This window comes from Eupeodes corollae, chromosome 2, assembly GCF_945859685.1.
Source record: "Eupeodes corollae chromosome 2, idEupCoro1.1, whole genome shotgun sequence".
In the NCBI taxonomy this organism is placed as follows: Eukaryota; Metazoa; Arthropoda; class Insecta; order Diptera; family Syrphidae; genus Eupeodes; species Eupeodes corollae.
The window spans coordinates 12,385,449-12,406,743 of record NC_079148.1 but is presented as its reverse complement, the minus strand read 5'-3'; the positions used below and the strand labels follow the sequence as shown (position 1 = coordinate 12,406,743).

Sequence of the window (21,295 nt, the reverse complement as noted above, 5' to 3'; positions counted from 1 at the left end):
GACGATACAGGGACGAGCTGTATAGAGCCATGTCTAGTTTTGGCATCCCTGCCAAACTCGTCCGTTTGTGCAGAATGACCATGGAGAATTCACGCTACTCCATAAAGGTTGGAAACAATTTAACAGAACTTGTCGAGGTCAAAACAGGTTTTAGACAAGGCGATGCGCTGTCAAGTGATTTGTTTAACATCGTGCTTGAAAGAATAGTGCAGAGCTCACACGTCAAAACTAGAGGCACTATCTTTCAAAAGTCTGTCCAATTACTTGAATATGCTGATGACATTGACATAATCGGAAGAACTCTGCGTGATGTCAATGGGGCTTTTGTGAGTATTGAGGCAGAGGCGGCAAAAATGGGTTTAACAGTAAATAAGGCAAAACAAAGTACATGCTATCGTCAAGAAAGGACATACAACACCGAGGTCTTGGTCAAAACGTCAGAATCGACAGACGTAACTTTGAGGTAGTCAAGGACTTCGTCTACCTAGGCTCCACTGTAAACGCAGAAAACAACATCAGCGCTGAGATCAACGCAGAATAACTCTTGCTAACCACTGTTTCTTTGGACTAAGAGAGCAATTGAACAGTAAAGTCCTCTCTCGAGGGACCAAAGTGTTGCTATATAAGACCCTTATCATCCCCGTCCTGCTATACGGTGCAGAAGCATGGACTATGACAAAAGCGGATGAAAGCAACTTGGGTCACTTCGAGAGAAAAGTTCTTTGTGCGATCTACGGTCCCGTATGCATCGAAGGGGAGTGGAGGAGAAGATGGAACGACGAGCCAGAAGGGTAAAAGTCCAACAACTTACATGGCTGGGTCACGTATAGCGCATGAAAACCAATGCTCCGGCCCGGAAAGTCTTCAAATCCACACCCACAGGACAACGCAGTAGAGGAAGACCGCGGATCAGTTGGCGCGCACAAGTTAAAAGTGACCTCAACCAACTTGGAGCGCGAAACTGGAGACATCAAGATAGGGACTGATCTAGATGGAGAAGTTTGTTGGGTGAGGCCCTAGTTCACAAAGGATTGTAGCGCCACCTTAAGTAAGTAAGTAAGTAAATATCAATTCAAAGTTATGTGATTTTTTCTGTATACCTTTATTATACAACATAACATTTTTATATAATCATAGAGGGGCCATACTATCGAAAGTGCCCATCAGGGCCCCCGAAATTGTAAATACGGCGCTGGACCCAAGATAATTGAATCCAAGTTTTTTTTTCAAAATGGCGGAACAACTCTGACTTTAGAACTTTTTAATTCAGACCCTCTAAAGACGCGTTTTAACAGAACGGTAAACAGAAAAACAATTCGACTTTCGTACTTTGTTCAACTTGAATATTTATATATTTATATGAGTTTTTGACCGTTTGAAGTTGTGGGTTTAGGAATTTTGAATTTCTACGAACTAGATTTTGGACTGCTTCTGAAAAATGCATTTTGTTAACAAAACTGGGATCAAGTAAAAAGTTCGTCTTTCTATTATAAATTCTGATTGATAGATGGAGTGATACAGATTAAAAACTTGAATTATTAAGTCCAAAATTTTCCATAAACTAGAAAAATCGATCCAGCTGTGAATTTTCTTTTTTTTTTTTTAATAAAATGTGCCAATTTTACTGCATAACACAAACTTTTACCGATTGTGAACAGCTGCGTCTTTATAAATTAAAATTACCTCAAAATAAAAAATTAAACACAAACATTTAATCCCACGTAAAATTCCCCAAAATAAATCGCACTGAAACTTTTCTTTTTATTTTGTGTAACATTCTTTTTTAATTTAAAAATAAAAACAACAATTTTTTAAAGAAACTCACAACATAAGCTCCCAGGACGAAAAAAAATGCAAAAACTTCTAAAAAATTCATCTCTGACGTAATTTTATCTCTAATATAGTAAAAATATAAAAAAAAAACAACAATAAACTTTAAAAAAAATAAATATATATACAAAAATACTATCCACACTTGAAACGGCCTTAAACTAAACTGATACTGAACACAAAATTAGCTAAATGGAAATGGAAATGAGAAATTATTTCAAATACTTTTTTCAAAATAATTTTCTAAAATTACTTTCAATAAAAACCAAAGTAAAAAAAAAACAGCGCAAGGAGCCAGAATCAAAAAATGCACAGCCTTTTTTTTCAGTTTTGCATTTTTGTCACAAGAATTTAGCTATTTCCTACCTTTTGACAAAAACTTATTTTAGAAACTCACCTCAGCTGTGTGAAAAATGGAATATTTTCAACACGCAATGGTGGGTTTTTCCTATGATGCGTTTATCCAAAAAATAACAACAGCGACGACGGCAACGGTAAAAAAACAGCACAAAATCCTTCCTAAGGTTGTTGTGACTGTGAGAGAAATGTGATGTGATTTATAATAAAGTGAATAACATGTTCCGTGCTCCGTGTGAAGATCGAAAATCATACAAAAACTCGCAGCAACTTCTGAAATCTCAAAATCTCTGAACGGATAGAAAAAATTCTTCGTTTTCGTATTTTCGTAAAAATAGTATGACTACGAATCTATTTTCGAATGTACAGAGTTTTCTTTTAGATCTTTTGACAATGTGGTGTATTCTCCTTCGTTTCTTCGTTTCTTTTCTAGTTTCTATTTTCTGTGTGGTGTCTTCTCTTATTTTCTTTTTATTTCGTTATTTTGGTTTATTTATTTATTTTCTTGATTTAATTTCCATTAAAGTTCAGGTGTATTTTATGTGCTTGCACATTTGGTGAACTTTTCAAAATTTCAAAAAAATAGAGAAAGTTTTGAAAACTATGGTATTTATGGGATGGATGAGTACAGCATAAGATAATTCTTTACTTTTTCACGATTAACGGTATGCGGCGGTAGAGAATCAAGTTCTTTAATTATTAACTTAATATAATAACAAATATTTTTTTAAAAAAACTGTATAAATAAGCTTTTTTCAAAAATTATAAATATTTGAAAAATTCTATTTCGTAACACTTATGCACACGGAACACAAGTTTTTGAGCAGTTTTATATTTTTTGTTTAAATAATATTTTAATAAACTTATTATTTTTCTTATAATAATTGAAAATAATAATAATTAAACTCGTTTTTTTTTCTATTTCTTTCCACTTTCTCGCACTATTTTTAGATTTATTTAAGAAATAAAAACTTTTTAAAAAAATCAAAAATCTTAATCGGTTATTTTTTTTAATTAAATTATTGAAAAATAAAAAAAAACACTAAGAGTATATCTTCAAGATGTTAATTTGGCCGTGGTCTATGCTGTACTGAAATTTTGCAAAACGAATTTTTCTATACTTTGACGAGCAGCAGCGTTCCGAACTACTAGGTACCTACACGATTTGGATAAAATAGAAGCTCATTCGTATCTCATTTGGATTGTTTTTTAAATTATGCCCACAATGTAGTTTTGGCCAGAAACGGACTATTTGAAATTGAAACGCGAAAGATCCTAAGGTACTTTTCTTCTGGGGGCTCCACTTGCGACTGCAAAAGTTATCATCGTCATTTTTGACGTTTTATTGTTTTTTTTTTTAAATTTAAAACTGTCAGAATCGAGATGACATTTAGCTTCGTTCAGAATTTTTTTTTACGACTTTAATTTTTTTATGGTCTTGTTAACTTTCAAAATGTGAAGGTAGAAATGGCATTTGCCTTCATCAATAAAACTTGTACAGCTTCTCAATGATCTGACATTTGTGAAGACAAGCAACATGTTAAGATCCACATTTACAGGACTTAATAATAACTATGCACGCATATACTTTAAACAAAATTCGACTAATCTGTCAATGAAAAGTGAAAGAAAGTACATCTGAAAGCATCAACAAATTTCATACAAAACGTATATTTAAGGTTCTCTGACTAATTTGACGTTTATAGAGAGGATATATATAAACATACTTAGAGAAGATATAAATACAGAAGAATTGTCATCATCAGCCTAATATTTTGACATAAGTAATGACTTTTGGTTATTGACTTTTTTGTTTTTACGTCGTTAACTTTAGAAATGTCAGAGTAAAATTGACGTTTTGCACTTATTTACAAAAATTATGACTAATCTGTCAACGAAAAGTGACAGAAAGTAGTTTAATTAAGTGTCACAAAATTTTGTTCAAAAATATTTTGAAGATTTTTAAACTGATTTGATGTTTAAAGAGAGAAAGCAGTCGAACGAGTCATTGAAAAGTGACAGAAAGCAGTTTAATTAAGTATCACAAAATTTTAATTAAAAGTATTTTGAAGATTTTTAAACTCATTTGACATTTAAAGAGAGGATAGCAGTAGAACGAGTCAACGAAAAGTGACAGAAAGCAGTTTAATTAAGTGTAACAAGATTTTATTCAAAACTATTTTAAAGGTTTTTAAACTGATTTGACTTTTAAAGAGAGGATAGCTGTCGAACGAGTCAATGAAAAGTGACAGAAAACAGTTTAATTAAGTATCATAAAATTTTATTCAAAAGTATTTTGAAGATTTTTAAACTGATTTGACGTTTGAAGAGAGGATATCAGTCGAACGAGTCAATAAAAAGTGATAGAAAGCAGTTTAATTGATTGTCGCAAAATTTAATTCAAAAATATTTTGAGGAGTATTTAAACTGATTTGACGTTTATAGAGAGGATAGCAGCCGAACGAGTCAACGAAAAGTGACAGATAGCAGTTTAATTGAGTGTCGCAAAATTTAATTCAAAAATATTTTGAAGATTTTTAATCTGATTTGACGTTTAAAGAGAGGATAGCAGTCGAACGAGTCAACGAAAAGTGACAGATAGCAGTTTAATTGAGTGTAGCAAAATTCAATTCAAAAGTATTTTGAGGAGTTTTTAAACTGATTTGACGTTTATAGAGAGGATAGCAGCCGAACGAGTCAACGAAAAGTGACAGATAGCAGTTTAATTGAGTGTCGCAAAATTTAATTCAAAAATATTTTGAAGATTTTTAATCTGATTTGACGTTTAAAGAGAGGATAACAGTCTAACGAGTTCTAATCATCAACAAATTACAAATTTTTCAGAAAAATATAGCTCATAGTTTTTGACGACTTTTTTTGGATTGTTAACTTTAAATATGTCAAAGTTAAAACAATATTTTGCCAAATTATGACATTTGTGAATATAAATAGTTGGCAACTAGAACGCCACAGTATTTATACACTACACATGCATTTATTTAAATAGATGTTTACGAATCTGTCAATGAAAAGTGAAAGAAAGAACTTTGGAAAACGTCAAACAAAATATTTCCAACAGTATTTTGACGTTCTAAAATTTGTTAGAACGTTTAATACAACAAATTTCAATATATTTTTATCGAAATCATAGAAAATGGTAGGCACATAAACGACTTTTCTCTTTTTAAATGATTATATTCGGTCGGTTTATATTTTTAAGGTCTCGGAGATTTCAGAAATATAAAAAATTTTTAGTTTTTGATGTCAAAACTCAAAAAATTAGTCTTCAAATATAATGACGATTCTCCAAGATTATTTTACGTTTATAAACTAGGAATAAACTCCAAGTAGCCATATTTTCATCAGCAACTAAACATTCTAACTAAACGATTTACAGTTTAGACGCTTTTTAATGTTTCAAAAATACCAAAGTACAAATGACATTTGACAAATTTCAAATAACTTTACAATGGTTTGATGTCGTTTAGGGAGGCACGTATCAATGTAAGCATCCCCTTGGGTGAATCAACAATAACTATACATGGATAGAAATTGACACTTGACAAAACGTCACAAAAGTTTTCCCCAAAATGTAATGACGATTCTCTAACATTAGCTTGACGTTTATAAACCAATATATTCATGTTTTAGTGAGATCTGTCAAAGTTTTTGATGAACTGGAATAGTTTTCTTTACATATACATTTTTTTAAAGCCAATGCCAAAGATAGGTACGTTTGCTTTCTACGCCTTGAAAAACCATCAAATCCGTCTCTGGGTTTGGTCGAATGCACAATGCGCATGGATCCATACACCTGATAATTGGTTCTCTTGGTTTGGTGTTCTTTTCATATTTAGCATTTTTGTTTGTATTGTATCCCAGTTGATACTTTCTTATAGTGAATAAATTATTCTCTTAAGTCGAGTTGCGTGCATTTGGATTTGAATTTTTTAAGTGCACATTATGGTCAAGGGTGGACCGCAATATGGCGGAGTCTCTCATTTGTTATATGTAGAAACTTTTTGTTAAAGTTTTCCTTTTTTGGGGGATCGTCGAACTATTAAAACAATTCGTTCATAGTATTTACTATTTAGTGAAATAGAAAAACTATTTTTGGAAAGCACACTTTTATCTTGCTGCTGCTACTGCTGACAGGCGAGGTTTTTGGATCGCGTCTTGCTCGTGGTGAATCAAATCTCTGGATAGGATAGGCACAATGCAAGTGCAGACATGGTGTGGATATTTTTAGAGGTCAGTGTGGCATTGATTTGATTTATTTAGGATAAAATGCTTCAATTAATTCTTTTTTAATACAGAACAAAAAGACATTTTGTAGCAAGAAAAAGAATTTGTTTTATTTCTGTAATGATCAGGATAAGATTGTGTTTATTAACTTCCCATAGGAAGTTATTGTAATGGGTCCGATTTGTCAAATTGAAAATTTTGACATTTCTCGACGTTTCAAGGTCCCTAGAGTCGAAAAAAAAGATTTTTAGAAAGATGTCTGTGCGTGCGTGTGTACGTACGTTTGTACGTCCGTACGTCCGTACGTCCGTATGTCCGTACGTCCGTACGTCCGTACGTCCGTACGTCCGTACGTTCGCGACGTTTTTTTCGTCGTCCATAGCTCAAGAACCAGAAGAGATATCAATTTCAAATAAATTTTGTTATACAGATAATAAGGCAGAAAGATGCAGAAAGGGCTCTAAAGAAAATTGCGTGGGTGGTTTTTTCACTATAGCAGGTTGAAAAAAAGGTGAAAATTTTGGTTAACCCTAAATATCTTACGAACCAAAAACGCTAGAGACTTGAATTAAATTTTATAAAATATATTGTAACGTGATACCAAACAAATATATTTTTTGAAAAAAATCGATATAACGGTTTTTTTTATAAATCAATAAAACTGAAAAAAAAAATTTGTCACCTCCAAAATTTTACGACTGAAATATGATTTCATCTCTAAAACAATTTTGTGCAACGAAGAATAATGTTTTTGACATCTGATAAAATTTTGACAAAAATTGAGTTGACAGTTTTTATTACAAAAAATAAAAACCTAAAAAATAATGTATAAAAGTTGGTAAAAATTGATTTTCGACTCAAATATCTTTTCAAAACTTTGAGATATTGGCTTTAATTTACTTTTATATTTCAAAACATCTTGTTGTCAACATTCAGCTAAAGTTTGAAAAAAATCGATTAGACAGTTTTTGTACAAAAAATTAAAAACCGAAAAAAAATGAACAAAAGTTCGTAAAAAATGATTTTCGACTCAAATATCTTTTAAAAACTTTGAGATAATAGATTCTAACTAATTTTTTCTTATAAGAAATATTGTTTTCAACATTAGGACAAATTTTGAGAAAAATCGAATTGACAGTTTTTTTACAAAAAATAAAAACCAGAAAAAAATGTATGAAAGTTGGTAAACATTGATTTTCGACTCAAATATCTCTTCAAAAATTTTATATATTGGTTTCAAACTAATTTTATCTTATAAGAAATATTGTTTTTAACATTTGGTAAAATTTTTAAAAAATTCGAATTGACAGTTTTTTTACAAAAAATAAAATTCTAAAAAAAAAACAATACTAAAACTTGGTAAAAATTTACTTTCGGCTCAAATAGCTTTTCAAAAATTAAATATATTTGCATCAAACTTATCTTATTTCACAGAAAATATTGTTTTCAATATTCAGTAATTTTTATATAAAAATCCAACAGTCCGTTTTTTTCATAAAAAATAAAATCTACAAAAAATAGAGCGCAAATTTGGTAAAAATACATATAGACAAACTTTTAAGCAAGACAAATCGACAGACAGGATGGGAAGTTATCAGTGTGGGTCGCATCCCAGCCTCTTTTTTTTAGAGGATATTGACCCTTTAAGGTTTTGGCAATAGAAGTAGTTGACTGGAAAGACACATTGATCTTTGTTTGGGAAAATTGACAGGAGGTAATTTGGAGCGTTTGAAATTCTTTGAACTGTCAATATTTTTTTAAATTTTATTTTTACATTTAAATTCTTGAAAGCAGCGAAATGTATGCATACCTTAACGCTTTAAGTGTAGTTTACGAATCTTATTTTCTAGACGATTAATTCTGAAGAAAAAAAGGAGGGTAATAATTTATACTTTTTATCTAGTTGAACTAATTAGTTAAGAACTGCAGCGGAAAAGTAATGTCGATGAAATATGTAAAAATAAAACTAGTTTACAGTTAAAATATTTGTTTTAATTAAACGCTTCATGTATCATTATTTATCTCAGTAAGAAGTGACGTATATAATCACTTCAATTTGACATACTTTTAAGCTAAGTATACACGATTGGGAGATCTTTTAATATTGGCAAATTGTTCGCAAAAAATATTTCCCATTTTCTACCATCTATGTAAACACACAAGTTTATCTGTCAAAAGCGACAGTTCGGTCAATCGTGAATACTTAGCTGTATTCGTAAGCCAATCGAACCTATTGGTCTAGATTGATAAATATATTTGATTAAAAAAATCTATGTGCATCAAAAATGCATTTTAACAACTGTCAACTGCCAAAAAAACATTTTGTATCAAAAGTATTTGCGTCGGTAACGCAGTGTTTTAAATTCGTATGTAGTCGTTCTTTTGATCAATCTATGTGCATCAAAAGTGCATTTTAACAACTGTCAAATGCCAAAAAAAAACATTTTGTGTCGGTAATGCAGGGTTCTAAAATATTATTTACTCGTACTTTTGATAAATCTTAAGGTGTTTTGCTTAATAAGATCAGAACGCTGAGCAGAGCCTTAGAAAGTCGAGTATATTTTGAGCAAAGTGTGATTAGGACTATATGATTTATTTATGAAACAAACTTTAGAACTGATCTGTCAAAAGATTGGGAATTTGCTATCTGTGTCTGTCATCCCAAACCCAAACAAAATTAATGTTTAAATAGCTGCTCAGTTTCGGTTTCGACTAAAGTTTAACCCAGTAATATGGTGTTGGACGTTTTAGACACAAAGTTTAAGTCAAAAAAGTGTGGGTAAGCTCATTTTGCCGTAGCCACCCCGTAGATTAATTTAACTACAGTCCGATTATAAATAAGTTATTTTTACTACGAACGTAAGTCCCCATTTACACTGGTTAAATGTTATAGTAGTTGTCAAAACGTTCAAACTTGGTTCAAATTTGTTTACATTTGTATACACGATTTCATATTTCACTTACCTCTTGTTTATTATCAGCACCTGCTGTCGACTTCCTAAGTTCCATTTGTGGAATCATTGATTCCATTCCTGACATTAGTACACTTGCTCCAAGGAATTTATTTAACAATGATCGTGCTTCACGGTCTTCCATTGTATCACCATCCACAACAACTATAAATATACATTTTTTAAACGTCAATGTCATTTTTGTCAAACAGAAAAAAATGAAAATTAAATTCTTACCGTTATCGGCGTTTCTCATTCTGTCAAGAACATCATCGACTCCAGTGACTTTTGAGCCACCGCTGTTCAAAAATGATCTTGTATTGATCTTTCGTCGTACTTCTGATGTTTCATCTTCACTCTCGGTCACAACTTTCGAATGCTTTCTTGATGAACGGATTTCAACATCATCTTCTGAATCATAATCGTATTCAGTTGATTTAGCACGAACTTCATATTGATCGGCTGCATCAGCGGTAGCTCCGGAATTAGTTCGTGTGCGTAGGATTAGACCAGCTTTTGGATAACCACTGGACTTTTCTGTCACAGACGATGATGATTCTTTGCGAATAAATTTTTCACTCATTTCTTTGACTGATCCACGACGGACCATTTTCGAGGTGGCTTTTGTAAACTCAGCATCATCTGTCAAAGAGGGAATCTCACCAGGCTGAAAGGAAATACAAATTGTGATCAAATCAAGTCAACTGTCAAATATTTAAATGTCAAAAGCCTATTAATTAATTTCCAACTTACCTTATACTTTCCAATTTTCTGAACCTTTGTCACTGTTGTCAAACCGTCTTTTGAAAGTTTTTCGCGTTTGACAGTTTCGCTGTCACGACGATCGTATTGTGTTTCCATGTCTACCAAATCTTCAGGATTTGTCGAATACACGGTCACTTTTCGTTCACCAACTGGTTCGGCCCCATTTTCTGAGTAATATTTCTCCGTTATAACTGTTCCGGTGACTAGAAAAAAAACCGTTTTAAATGTTAAAAGAATAAGTATCATTAAATTAAACTATTTCCTAACCTTTTGTGGTTTCACTGGGCTGAACAGTGTTATTAGTGTTGGTTGTTGTCTTCTTCTTAAGAGCCCGAATACCAAACAATGGCCTGCCATCTTCATCGGTTGGTCCGATTCCGTAACTCGATGTTACACAATCATCATCAGTGGCAACACGTTGGCGATGAGTCTGTTGAGTTCTAGACATGGAAGACGATGAAGTCGAAGTGGTTTTCTTAGCCGATAAAGCTCGAGTGACTTTCTCGTTATCCGATGGTTTTTTAAGAATATTCTTAGTAGCCCAGATGGGTTTCGAATCTTTGGGTTCGTCTTTCTTCAGAGGTGTTCGTTTATTGGTTGTAGTCGTTGTTGTGGTCTGTGTTGTTGGTTCACCAATCTTTCGAACTTCAGTTACCTTTGTTACAATGCGGCTGGTTTTAGTCTTGGGACTGATGCTACGTTCACGAATGATTTCTTCGTGTTCTTCAATATGGCGAGATTCAATTATTGATTCCGAGTCAATTTCATCATCTGTCAGTGGATGGTATTTTTCTGATCGCACTGGAGTTTCTCTCTTCGAAGTTGGAATTGGACTTTCCCTTACAGAAGACGATGAGGTCTTTCTGATTGTACTGATCTTCGTCATTCTTGAAACTTCTTCCTTGGTCTTGGTTTCAAGGAGTTTCTTTACCACTCGAATCTGAGCACGAATACGCCTCCTTTGTTCGTACAAAGTGACAATATTCAACATCTCTTCAAGAAGATCAAGCTCGTAAACATCTTCGATATTTGGAATATCCGAAGAACTTAGTTTGCGTTTGGGTTTTGGTTCTTCTTTATGCTTCAATCCAACACCGAATTTTACAGAAGTCCTTGGGCTTGGCTCGTAGGGTTCTTCATCGACGGAAGACTTACGGGAGTAGTTTGTCTTTGTTATCTCTAGGGAGTCTTTTCGGTGTTCAAGAGAACTCTTAGTTGGCTCCATGTACGATGGTCTTCTATTCGTTGGCATTGGTGAAATATCTCCGGGAGATTTCTCGAAAATATTGCGACGTGCGGCAACAGTCTCTGGAACTGCTCTGCCTCGGGGTGTTCTTCCGCTTGATGTTGGTGTGGATGGTTCATTGCCAGACGGACGTCGAGGACGCCTTGATGAGATGTCTTCAGTTACCCGCTTTGATGTTGATCTATGGGTGGTAACTTGTTTGTGGGACGAGACCGTGCTTGTTGATCGAGCCGGTGAGAGGTCTCGTTCATCGTCATCTAGAAAAGAGGTTTCATTTAAGGGATTGTCTTTTGGAGTGCGTGGAGCATTTCGTGTCGTGTGGTGTGTTGTAGTTTCATCCCGCCTAGAGCTGAAGGTATAATCCTCAGGCTCTTCAACAGGTTGTTGGTTTCTACGTGGGGAAGGTGAACCATTGTATGGAGTTCTACGTTCTGGGTATTCTTGTGTGGATGATCTTCTACGAGTTGTGTGATCTGACAATTCACGTGTTTCCGTGTAGCGATCAGACAATGGCTGATCTCTAGTTGGATACCTGGGTGAGTGATCTTCTGAATACCTACGTGATGGTGTTTTGTCTTCGGGTTGTCGAGGAGATTTGATGGTAGTCTGTGTGGTTGGTCGGTTCTCGGGATGACTTGATTTGCGTGTGGGAGAACGTTCCGTTGATCGTTGAACAGTTTCTTGGTGTGACACTTCGTAGATGTTACGTGTCCTTGAAGAACCATAGACATCTTTATGAACATCATCATCTGGTTCCTGGTGAGCGTATCCATCAACATACTGAGGAATGAATTCGTTTGGATATCTCGAATCCGAGTCATCGGATGGATGTCTTTCTGAAGGTGATTTTGCTGGCCTACTGGGACGTTTTTCAGGAGAGCTCTGCTTTATTGTTGTAGTTGTAGTCTTGTTGGTAGAAACTTTGTTCTCAAATAGTTCCTTCCTCTTGGACACTGAATCAATTGACTTATCTGGTTTTGACTTTCCATCTTCGGGATAGGTTTTGGGAGAGCCTTCCCTTCTTGGTTCTTCTTCCGGTGTAAAGCCAATGATATCATCGAGCTTCACGTCAGGTTTTGGTTTCTTTTCCCAAACGGATGGTCTCGAAAGAATATCAATCTGTCGTTCAGTATATTTCTTTTCAGTTCTCTCGGTTAGAGGTGAAGTTGGCTTGAACTTTCTAACCGAAACAGGACTATCTTCAGGGCTCTCGGACTCTTCAACATCACTTGGTCTTGATATTTGTCTCTCAATACGTGCTACAAGCTCAGGTGACCTTTGTGGAGCTGACGGAGCCAGTTTTTCGGCCTTTGTTGTGAACTTATTGACCTTTTCCGAAACACTCAAGACACACTCGTCGGTTTTAAGGTCTTCATCTAAGTCCTCAATACTTGGCCTCTCCACTCGTCGGGGCTTCGAAGTTATAACCTCCTTAGTAACACTGTCGGCAGTTTTTAAAAACTTACTGACCTTTTCATCGACCGTTAAAAGACACTCATCGTCGTCTTCAGGCATATCTTTTTCAGGAATATCTCTGCGGAATGGAGCCGATGTCTTTGGCTTGCTCACTTCTTCGGCAGTGCTTATGAATTTAGAAACCTTGTCATGAACACTTAGGAGGCACTCACTATCAACATTATCCCCAGTGATAATTTTTGGAGTTTGTCTTCTGGGAATCGACTCTTTTTCGATAAACTTTGTTGTACGAGCTCTGACCGTATTCTCGTTTGTCTCTTCACTGACCTCGGTGATCTGACATCCCACAAAATCATTAGTCTCTTCTTCAAATATTGGAATGTTTTTCACATTTGGCTTCCTCTTTGGCTCATCCTCTGGTTCCTGAACAACATCAGGATAGCGTGGTTTGCCTGTGTAGATATCGACTGAAACTGGAGTTGGAACGATTTTGTTTGGTGATGGTTCCCTAGAGCTTTTGGCGTGCTGAATATCGATTACAACATTTTCCATGTCTTCACTATTGATGACCTTGTCAAATGTGGTCAAATTGATAGTTTTGGTACTCAGATGCTTGCTGGGGCGTCGTTCAGTTTTAGGAGAAGACCTATCGCCATTTATGGGTCTTGGAGATTCACGTTGCGTCTCCAGAGGTTCATTTCTTACAGGACGTCTGTTGATTGGAGTCTTTATAATGTTCTCGCTTGTTGACCTCGACATTTGGACATCCTTGTTCACCTTTGTTACACGATGAACCGGCGCAGACTCTTTCCTTTCAGTGACCGGAAGTTTTCTTGAAGAAGGCTTTTGTGGGAAAGAAGTATCAACCTCTTCAGCGTCCGTAGGGACCTCAGAGTCTCTTTCAGAGTCCGTTGGAACGGGAACCTCTTTGTAAACTTTGCTGGTCACCTTTTTAGTTGTGGTCGTGTCACTCGTAAACTTGCTTCCATTTGACTTTGATGTCGGAACTTTTGATGATGGCTTCTTCGACGATGGTGAAAACTTTTCTGGTGAACTAGTTACTTTGGTTGGTGAAGTTGGAGGGGTAACTTGGAATTTAGCCGTCGTAACGTGTGTTACCTTTGGCTTTGACTTGTCAATGGACACTGTTGTCTTCCGCGTAGTACTAACGGTCTCTGTGATGTCTTCTAGTTTTACGGACCTCGTTGGACTTGGTGACTTTCTGGATGGACTCATGTTTGGAGAACGATACGGAGAGTCAACTTCAACATCGCTGCTTGGACGTGATGGGCTCGAGTCTGGTGAGATGCTTGGTGAATGTTTCCTCTCGGTTGGCCTTGAACTTGGTCTCGATTCGACAGGGAGTTTTGATGGCTTCTTGGGTGATTCTGTTGTTGGTTTCGGACGAGTTGCTCCAGTTAAACGTGAAGTTACAGTTGTTGTTGTTTTAGTTGTTGCACCAAAAGTTGATTTCGGTTTACGGATTGGTGATGGCAAATCAGCTGGTACTCGTCTCTCTGTTGTCGGTTGAGATCTTGTGGAAGATAGTGGTGTGGTTTTAGTTGGGATCTTATCCCTTGTGGATGGTTGAGTTCGAGGACGTTGAGTCCTATTTATATCTTGCTCATCTAGAGTCGATCGATTGCGAGTAGTAGTTGTTGTGGTTGTAGTGGTAGAAAGTTTACTTGGGCGTCGCAAAGTCGATGGTTTCTCACTTGGCGACTGGTCTCCAGGACGGCCTTTAGGATATCGCTTTTCGAAGTCAGTCTCTTGGACCTTTCTTTGCACTGTCGTACTTCTATTGGTTGTTTCTTCTAGTTTGCTTGGTCTTGGTCGAGTTGGCTTATCTGATGGTGACTTATCACCAGGGTAAGTCTTTGTTCCGGGCTTTTCCGTTGGAGATCTATCCCGTGGATAGGATCGTGTGCCAGGCTTGTCAGACGGAGATCTATCCCGAGGATAATCTTCAATTTGTGATGTAATCTTTGTTGTGTAAAGAACCGTTTCTTCAGTAGTGTGGGGTCCATTAGGTTTCTGCAGTGGAGACTTACTATCATCGAAAGGTATTTTTCTATATGATTTGACAACAATGGTCTCATCATCAATGTCTTCATCGATTGGCTTCTGGGGCGATGAATCACGGGGATAAGATCTAACCGATGATGGTTTTCCCGAAGGAGATCGGTCACGAGGGTGATCTTCAGGGGACCGATACTCAGTTTCTTCAACAGTAGTTTCACCTTTTTGTGTTCTACTCGTTTTCTTCACAACCGTAATATCAATGCTTTCGTCAGTTGGTTGGCGTGTTCTGGGCTTTCCCGAAGGAGATGTTAAGCGGGGTTGACCACGTGTGATTTTTGGCTTATCTGCCGGATATGTTTTTCTAGGTGAATGATCTTCATCCTCTTCAATATCGAAAGTCTTGCTTTGCTTTGTTAGCCTTGTGGTAGATGAGATAAATATTTCTTCAGTTTCTTCATCAGTTGGACGGTGAGAATCTCCATTTGTTTGAGGTCTCTTGGGAGAGTACTCCCTTGGTTGTTTAGGTCTACCCGATGGAGACAAATCACGGGGATGATTCTTTACTGTCTCACCATCAATAGTATACACAGCAATAACGGTTTCAGTATTTTCATCATCTTCATCGGTTTCATCGTCACTTGTTGGGCGTCTTCGTGGCTTTTCCGATGGTGATTTCCTTCGAGGATGATCTTGAACTATTATCTTTTCCGAAATTGTTTTATCTTTATTGAATTTAGAGGTGGTCTTTCGAACAGTTTTTTCAACCTCGCTTACAACTGGTTGACGTCTACTGGGCTTCTCTGAGGGTGATGTTCTGCGGGGACTATCTTTTGTAGGTTGTTTCTGAGTTGGTGATCTCTCCCGAGGTAATGTCTTAATGGGCGATGATCCACGAGGAGTTTTTGTTGTACGGTCATCAACAGTTGTTGTCTTTACTGTTCTCTGAACAACCGTCTCTCCGACTGGTCTTGGCTGACGACCTATTGGTTTCCTAGTTGGACTTGTTTCTTGATTTGGCACTGATTTTCTTGGTTTTTCTGTCGGAGATCTATCACGAGGATAATCTCTTTGACCAGGTTTCTCTGATGGAGAACTATGCCTGGGACTCTTTGAAAAGCGGTCTTTAGTTGTTGTAGACTCAGAAGTAGTTTCAACAATAACAGTTTCGTCAAATACTCCCGGTTTTTTAGACTTATCAGATGGAGACCTATCACGAGAATAGTCTTTAGGATGTGGTTTGCCTGTGGGAGAAGTTCCCCTCGGGCTTTTTGACAAACGCTCAGTTGTTGTTGTAGACTCAGTGGTAGTTCTTTCAATCGTGCTAGGTTGTCTGGGCTTATCGCTTGGAGACCTGTCACGAGGATAGTTCCTTGACCCTGGTTTATCAGTAGGAGACCTGTCACGAGGATAATCTCTTGATGTTGGCTTTTCTGATGGAGAAGTTCCTCGTGGGCTCTTTGGAAAATGATTTTCGGTTTCTTCTGTTGGTCTTGGTCCTCTATTCTTTGATAAGGGAGATTTTTCTCTTGGTTTGTCCTCAGGATATTTCCTGATGGGTGATCGATCAATCCTTTCTTCCAAAGTTGTTTCATTTCTTGTTGTCTTGTTTGTTCGTTTAACAACTTCTTCGTAATCTGTATCGACTGGTTCACGATCTCGTGGTACTTTTGTTGGTGATGACCTACGGGGTTGATCTCTGGGCGACTGATTAGGACCTGTAGTTCTTGGTTTTTCAGATGGTGATCTTCCACGGGGACGGTTTTCAAACTCAACGTCTTCTACATCTGTCGATGTTGTAGTTACTTTTGTAGTTTTTGACTTATTTACAACATTTGTTTGTTCGTCAGTGGATTTATAGATTCGTGATTTTTCGGAGGGTGAGCTCTGACGGGGCTGTTTTCCAACTGGAGATTTGCTATGAGGGCGATTTTCGACTGGTCTTGGCCCTTGGTCTTTTGGATACCTCGAGCGAGGAGATGGAGAACGATCACTAGGTTTGGATTTTTGAGGAGACTTTTCCCTTGGCTGATCCTCAGTTCCTGTTGGTCTTGGTCGACGACTTGGTTTTACAACATCAACGTCCAAGTCCGTAGTAATAGTTTTCTTCTCTGTTTTCTTCGATGTCTTCTGAACGTAAGTTTCATCGATTTCTTCAGTATCCGATGGTTTCTCGGGTTCTTCAGATGGTGAACGACTTCGTGGTCGACTTCGGATGCCATATTCTGTTGTGGTCTCAGTGGTAACAATTTTGGGGCTCCTTAGTGGTTTTTCTGTTGGAGAACGATCACGAGGACGAGTTGTTGGGAAGACTTCTTTAACTTCGTTTTCAATTCTTGTATCCTTTGTTGTTTTTATAGATTTTATGGTCGTTGACTCATCAATGCTTGTTCTTATTGGACCTTTAAGTTTGGAAGTTGGAGATTCTTTTGTGACGGGATAATCTTTTGGTTGAGAAGTTAACTGGTCAGGGGATCTGTTATCGAAAGGTTTGTTGTCCTTAGGACGTTGTGGTCTTTCGACGACTCCTCTCTCAGTGTCCAAAAACTCATTTATGACTGTTGTCTTGTCTATCCTATGAGTTTCGTTGATGCTCTTTGTTTTTGGTCGAGTAAGATCATCAACGGGAGATCGATCACGAGGATAATCATTAGGTTGTGTTCGACGAGTTGTAGTCGTTGTTCTATATTCTTCAGTTTCGTCAGTTGTTGGTTTCTTGCTTGGAGATCGATCTCGAGGCGAGTCTTTTGGTCGTGAGACTGGAGACTTATCAGGAAATTCACTTTGAACTGTTATGTCACTCGTTTTCTTAGTAGTTTTCTTGGTTATAGTCACGTTGGTTTCCTTTGTTGTTGGCTTCTCAGGAGATCTATCACGAGGAGTTTCATTTGTCCTTGGCCGACTTGACGGCTCAGTGGGTGATTGGTCTCTTGGGATAGATATATATGAGCCATCACGTGTATCTGGCTGCCGTTCTCGAGGACGTTTCACCTCAAAGACATCATCATGAATTTCTTCCGTCGAAATTTTCTTTGTTTTCTTGGAAGTTTGAATTGTTACATCCTCTTCTTCTGTTATGTGATGAGGCTTAGTTTTCTGTTTATCAATTGGTGAACGATCACGGGGATAGCTTTTTGGAGTGTATGAAGGATAACGATCTTCGATAACACCGTCTGTAACATTAGAATGAGTAGTGGTAGTAGAGATTATGACGGTTTCATCAGTAACTGGCTTTCGGGTTGGAGATCTATCGCGTGGATACTCTTCAGTTGGAGTTGAACCACGGATTGGCTTCTTTAAAGGAGACTTTCCGCGAGGAGTCTCACCAGTTGGGCTCGATTCACGAACTGGCTTTCCGGTTGGGGATCTATCACGTGGGTAGTCACCACTTGGGCTGGTTCCACGAGTTGGCTTCTTCGAAGGAGATTTATCCTGAGGAGACCTATGAGAAGGACTTTCTTCACCTGCTGGCTGCTTCAATGGAGACTTTCCACGAGTGGTAGTATCTACATCAAAAGTAGTTTCTCTAGTGGTGATAAAAGTTCTTGTTTCAGAAGGAGATCGATCTTTTGGTAAGCGATCATTTGTGGGAGATTCCTCTCTTGGTCGCCTTGCTTGTGGAGATTGATCTCTTGGACGAGAGCCAGGTCCGGAACGTGTCGTTTTCCTGTCAATTTCATCAACAATCTCAGTGGTCTTTTGGATACTTGTGGTTTCATTGACTCTTCCTGGTTTTTCTGATGGAGAACGATCCCTCGGATGGTAATCATCATCTGTTTCACTTGGTTGCACCTCTTTGGGAGTCTTTCGGTTTGGTCTTCTTTCAGTTGATGGTGACTTATCTCGAGGTTCATCACGGGTAGTTTTGACAGTTGTTGTAGTTGTTTTTGTCTTGCTGGTGGTGTATTTACTAGGAGTATCTGAATCATCATCACAATCTTCAATGCTAACCGTATCGCTGGGTTGCTTTTTATTCGGACTTGGTGAACGTCCAAAACTAGGAGACTTATCACCTGGCCGAGTTTCTTGAGGAGATTGATCTCTTGGCCTAGAGCCAGGTTTTGAACGAGTTGTTCTTTCGTCAATTTCATCTACCACTTTCGTGGTCTTTCGGGAAGTTGTAGTTTCATCGACCTTCCCAGTTGGAGAACGACCTCTTGGACGGATATTATCTTCATAAGTTGGCTTGCCTTCTCTTGGAGATTTTCGGTTTGGGGACGGCGAACGATCATCGGTGATCTTCGTTGTTGTCACTATTGTAGTTGTTTCGTCATATTCATTTGTTTTAGGTCCTTTTGGAAGTTTACCCACTGGAGATCGATCACGTGGGCGATCACCAGTATTATCTTCTTTTGGTCTAGATGTTGGTTCTTTCTTGTTTGGAGACCTATCGCGAGGATACTCTCGAGTGGTTTTGACAGTTGTTGTAGTCTTTGTTGTCTTGCTAGGATAGGACTGATCATCATCATCGTCGTCACAATCTTCAATGCTTACAGTGTCACTAGGTTGCCTCTTCTTGGGACTTGGAGAACTATCAGAAGGCTTGTGTTTCGAATCAACTGTTGTTCGTTCAGTTTCGATAAACTCCTGAGTTTTATTCGTTTGATCAACAACTGTTTCTGAATTCATACCCAAAATTTGACGACAGCGTTCTTCAAAGGTCTCACTACGTTCTAACGGAGGCTTTGTTCCTCTAGGCCTTGATGGTTCAGATGGACGAGTGGACTCATCATCTGGACGAGATGGTTCCTTGCCATGAGATGGCCTTCGGTTGTCATCGTCTGGATAACTAGGTTCATTTTCGGGACCCTTGGTCTTCCTAGGTTCATCTACCAATTGCGAAGGTTTGCGGTCTTTGGTTGATGGGGTTTGATCAGTGATATCTTCCTTAGGACGCCTCTGAGGTCGCTTTGGTTCTTCATCATCATAAGGTTCCGTTGGTTTGTCAACCGAGTATGATGGCTTACGGCCATCTTGCCCTGGACGTTTTGGTTCTTCATCGACCGGATGAGATGGTGTGTCTTGAGGTGTTCGTGTTTTGGTCACATTTCGTTCGGTATTGAGAAAATCATTTGTGACAACTTTCTTGTCAGTGCGCTTTGTCTTTTTAAATATCGAATCTTCCTCGTCGTAGGTCTCCCGAACTTGTTCAGGTCTACGATACTCAAAGTCACTTGTTGGTGATCCAGCCCTCGGAGAATCAGGTTCAAAGCCTTCATCATCCGAAGTTGGACGCTGAGAGCTTGGCTTCCTCTTGCCCTTTCTATCTGGCACATAGCCCTCGTCGAGGTCTTCAGGTTCTGCCAATGGCTCGGTATCTAACTCAGACTCCGGTTCTTGATCGGGTTGTCGTCTTGTCTTGGTTGTCGTGTCACGATTTATGGCGTTTTCAACTTTGACAGTTTTAGTAAATCTAGATGTGGTACTGTTATCGACTTTAGATGGAGAAGATAATGGCTTCGGAGTGGTTGTGTTGGATGGTGATTTGACTTTATTGTCTTTCGTGGATTTAGGTGCATTGTGAGGGGTGGTGCTGGTTGTGGTTGTGGAAAATGGTGCTGGTGATGATAAATTGTTCGTTGTTGGTCTGTCTGATGGTGATCGGTCGGCTGAAAAAACATGTGATCGAGAATGGAATAGTGATTAATGAGACACACACAGTGATGAGGTGATCAAACAAAAACAAGAATGTAAATTTTATTAATAACTACGCACTACTGGGGATTTAAAGTAAACCTAACTCTACCTTTTGGAGCACTAGGAATGTAATGGGGATAGGATACATGTTTGTCTGTCGTCTGATTATGTTTCTCGGTGATTTCGCTGGCCTCGCTGAGGGTTATGTATCCCTCGGGCTTGGCGGTTAAGGGCTTCTTACTATATATGGTTTTCGGTTGAACTTGAACGGTCTTGGGTTCTTTGTTTTTCGTAGATCTTGTTGTTGGTGTTACTGGTGATTTTTGAGGATGTGGGGTGGTGTGTTTTGTGGCTGTATCGATCAGTGTGTTTAATTCTTCTTCGGTGTTGTGGTGGGCCCTACGAGAAGTATTGGTAGTTGTACCTGTAAAAGGTTTGTTCGTTTTAACCTTAAAGCTTAACCTAGGCGAAATAGCAGCAAAACGCAAAACAAAATGAATTTTTAACGAAAAAATACCCCACCGAAAACCAAAAAATTCTCAAAATGATATTCAACAAAACCCAAAAACATTTCATTACAAAAATACAATAAGCACACCTAAGCACATGCTATGGGATTATCTTACCAAGCAATTTACTAGCTAGTCGACTAGACGGAAGTGTTGCATCGGATAGACCAAGCTGATAGTATTGGTTTTTATTGATCGGTTTCTCAATAACACCTTCGCTTGCAAGAAAATCTTCGGTTGCACCAAATATTTTCTTGCGCAGGATAGGCTCAACTATAACGGGCTGCTCCTCTTTAACTGAGGGAAGCACATTAGTGAGG

At 37.7% G+C, this 21,295-nt stretch overlaps 1 protein-coding gene across 11 annotated transcripts in view; it reads right to left on the bottom strand.

Moving 5' to 3' along the window:
* LOC129946726 (smoothelin-like protein 1) overlaps positions 1–21,295 on the bottom strand; it is a 122,913-nt gene that overhangs the window by 21,983 nt on the left and 79,635 nt on the right. For 6 of the 11 annotated variants that reach the window (XR_008781636.1, XM_056057015.1, XM_056057011.1 and 3 more), the window contains 6 exons: positions 21,093–21,272; positions 20,576–20,890; positions 10,416–20,438; positions 10,137–10,351; positions 9,621–10,050; positions 9,397–9,548 (listed from right to left, as the gene is read on the bottom strand). Coding sequence is in view for 9 of the 11 variants with exons in the window: in XM_056057015.1 (XP_055912990.1) it covers positions 9,397–9,548; positions 9,621–10,050; positions 10,137–10,351; positions 10,416–20,438; positions 20,576–20,890; positions 21,093–21,272 (11,315 nt within the window). In the remaining 2 variants the exon portion in view is untranslated. Of the gene's footprint in view, positions 1–2,227; positions 2,789–9,396; positions 9,549–9,620; positions 10,051–10,136; positions 10,352–10,415; positions 20,439–20,575; positions 20,891–21,092; positions 21,273–21,295 lie in introns of those variants that run through there. The other 5 variants (XM_056057019.1, XM_056057014.1, XM_056057017.1 and 2 more) reach the window with 5 other exon arrangements.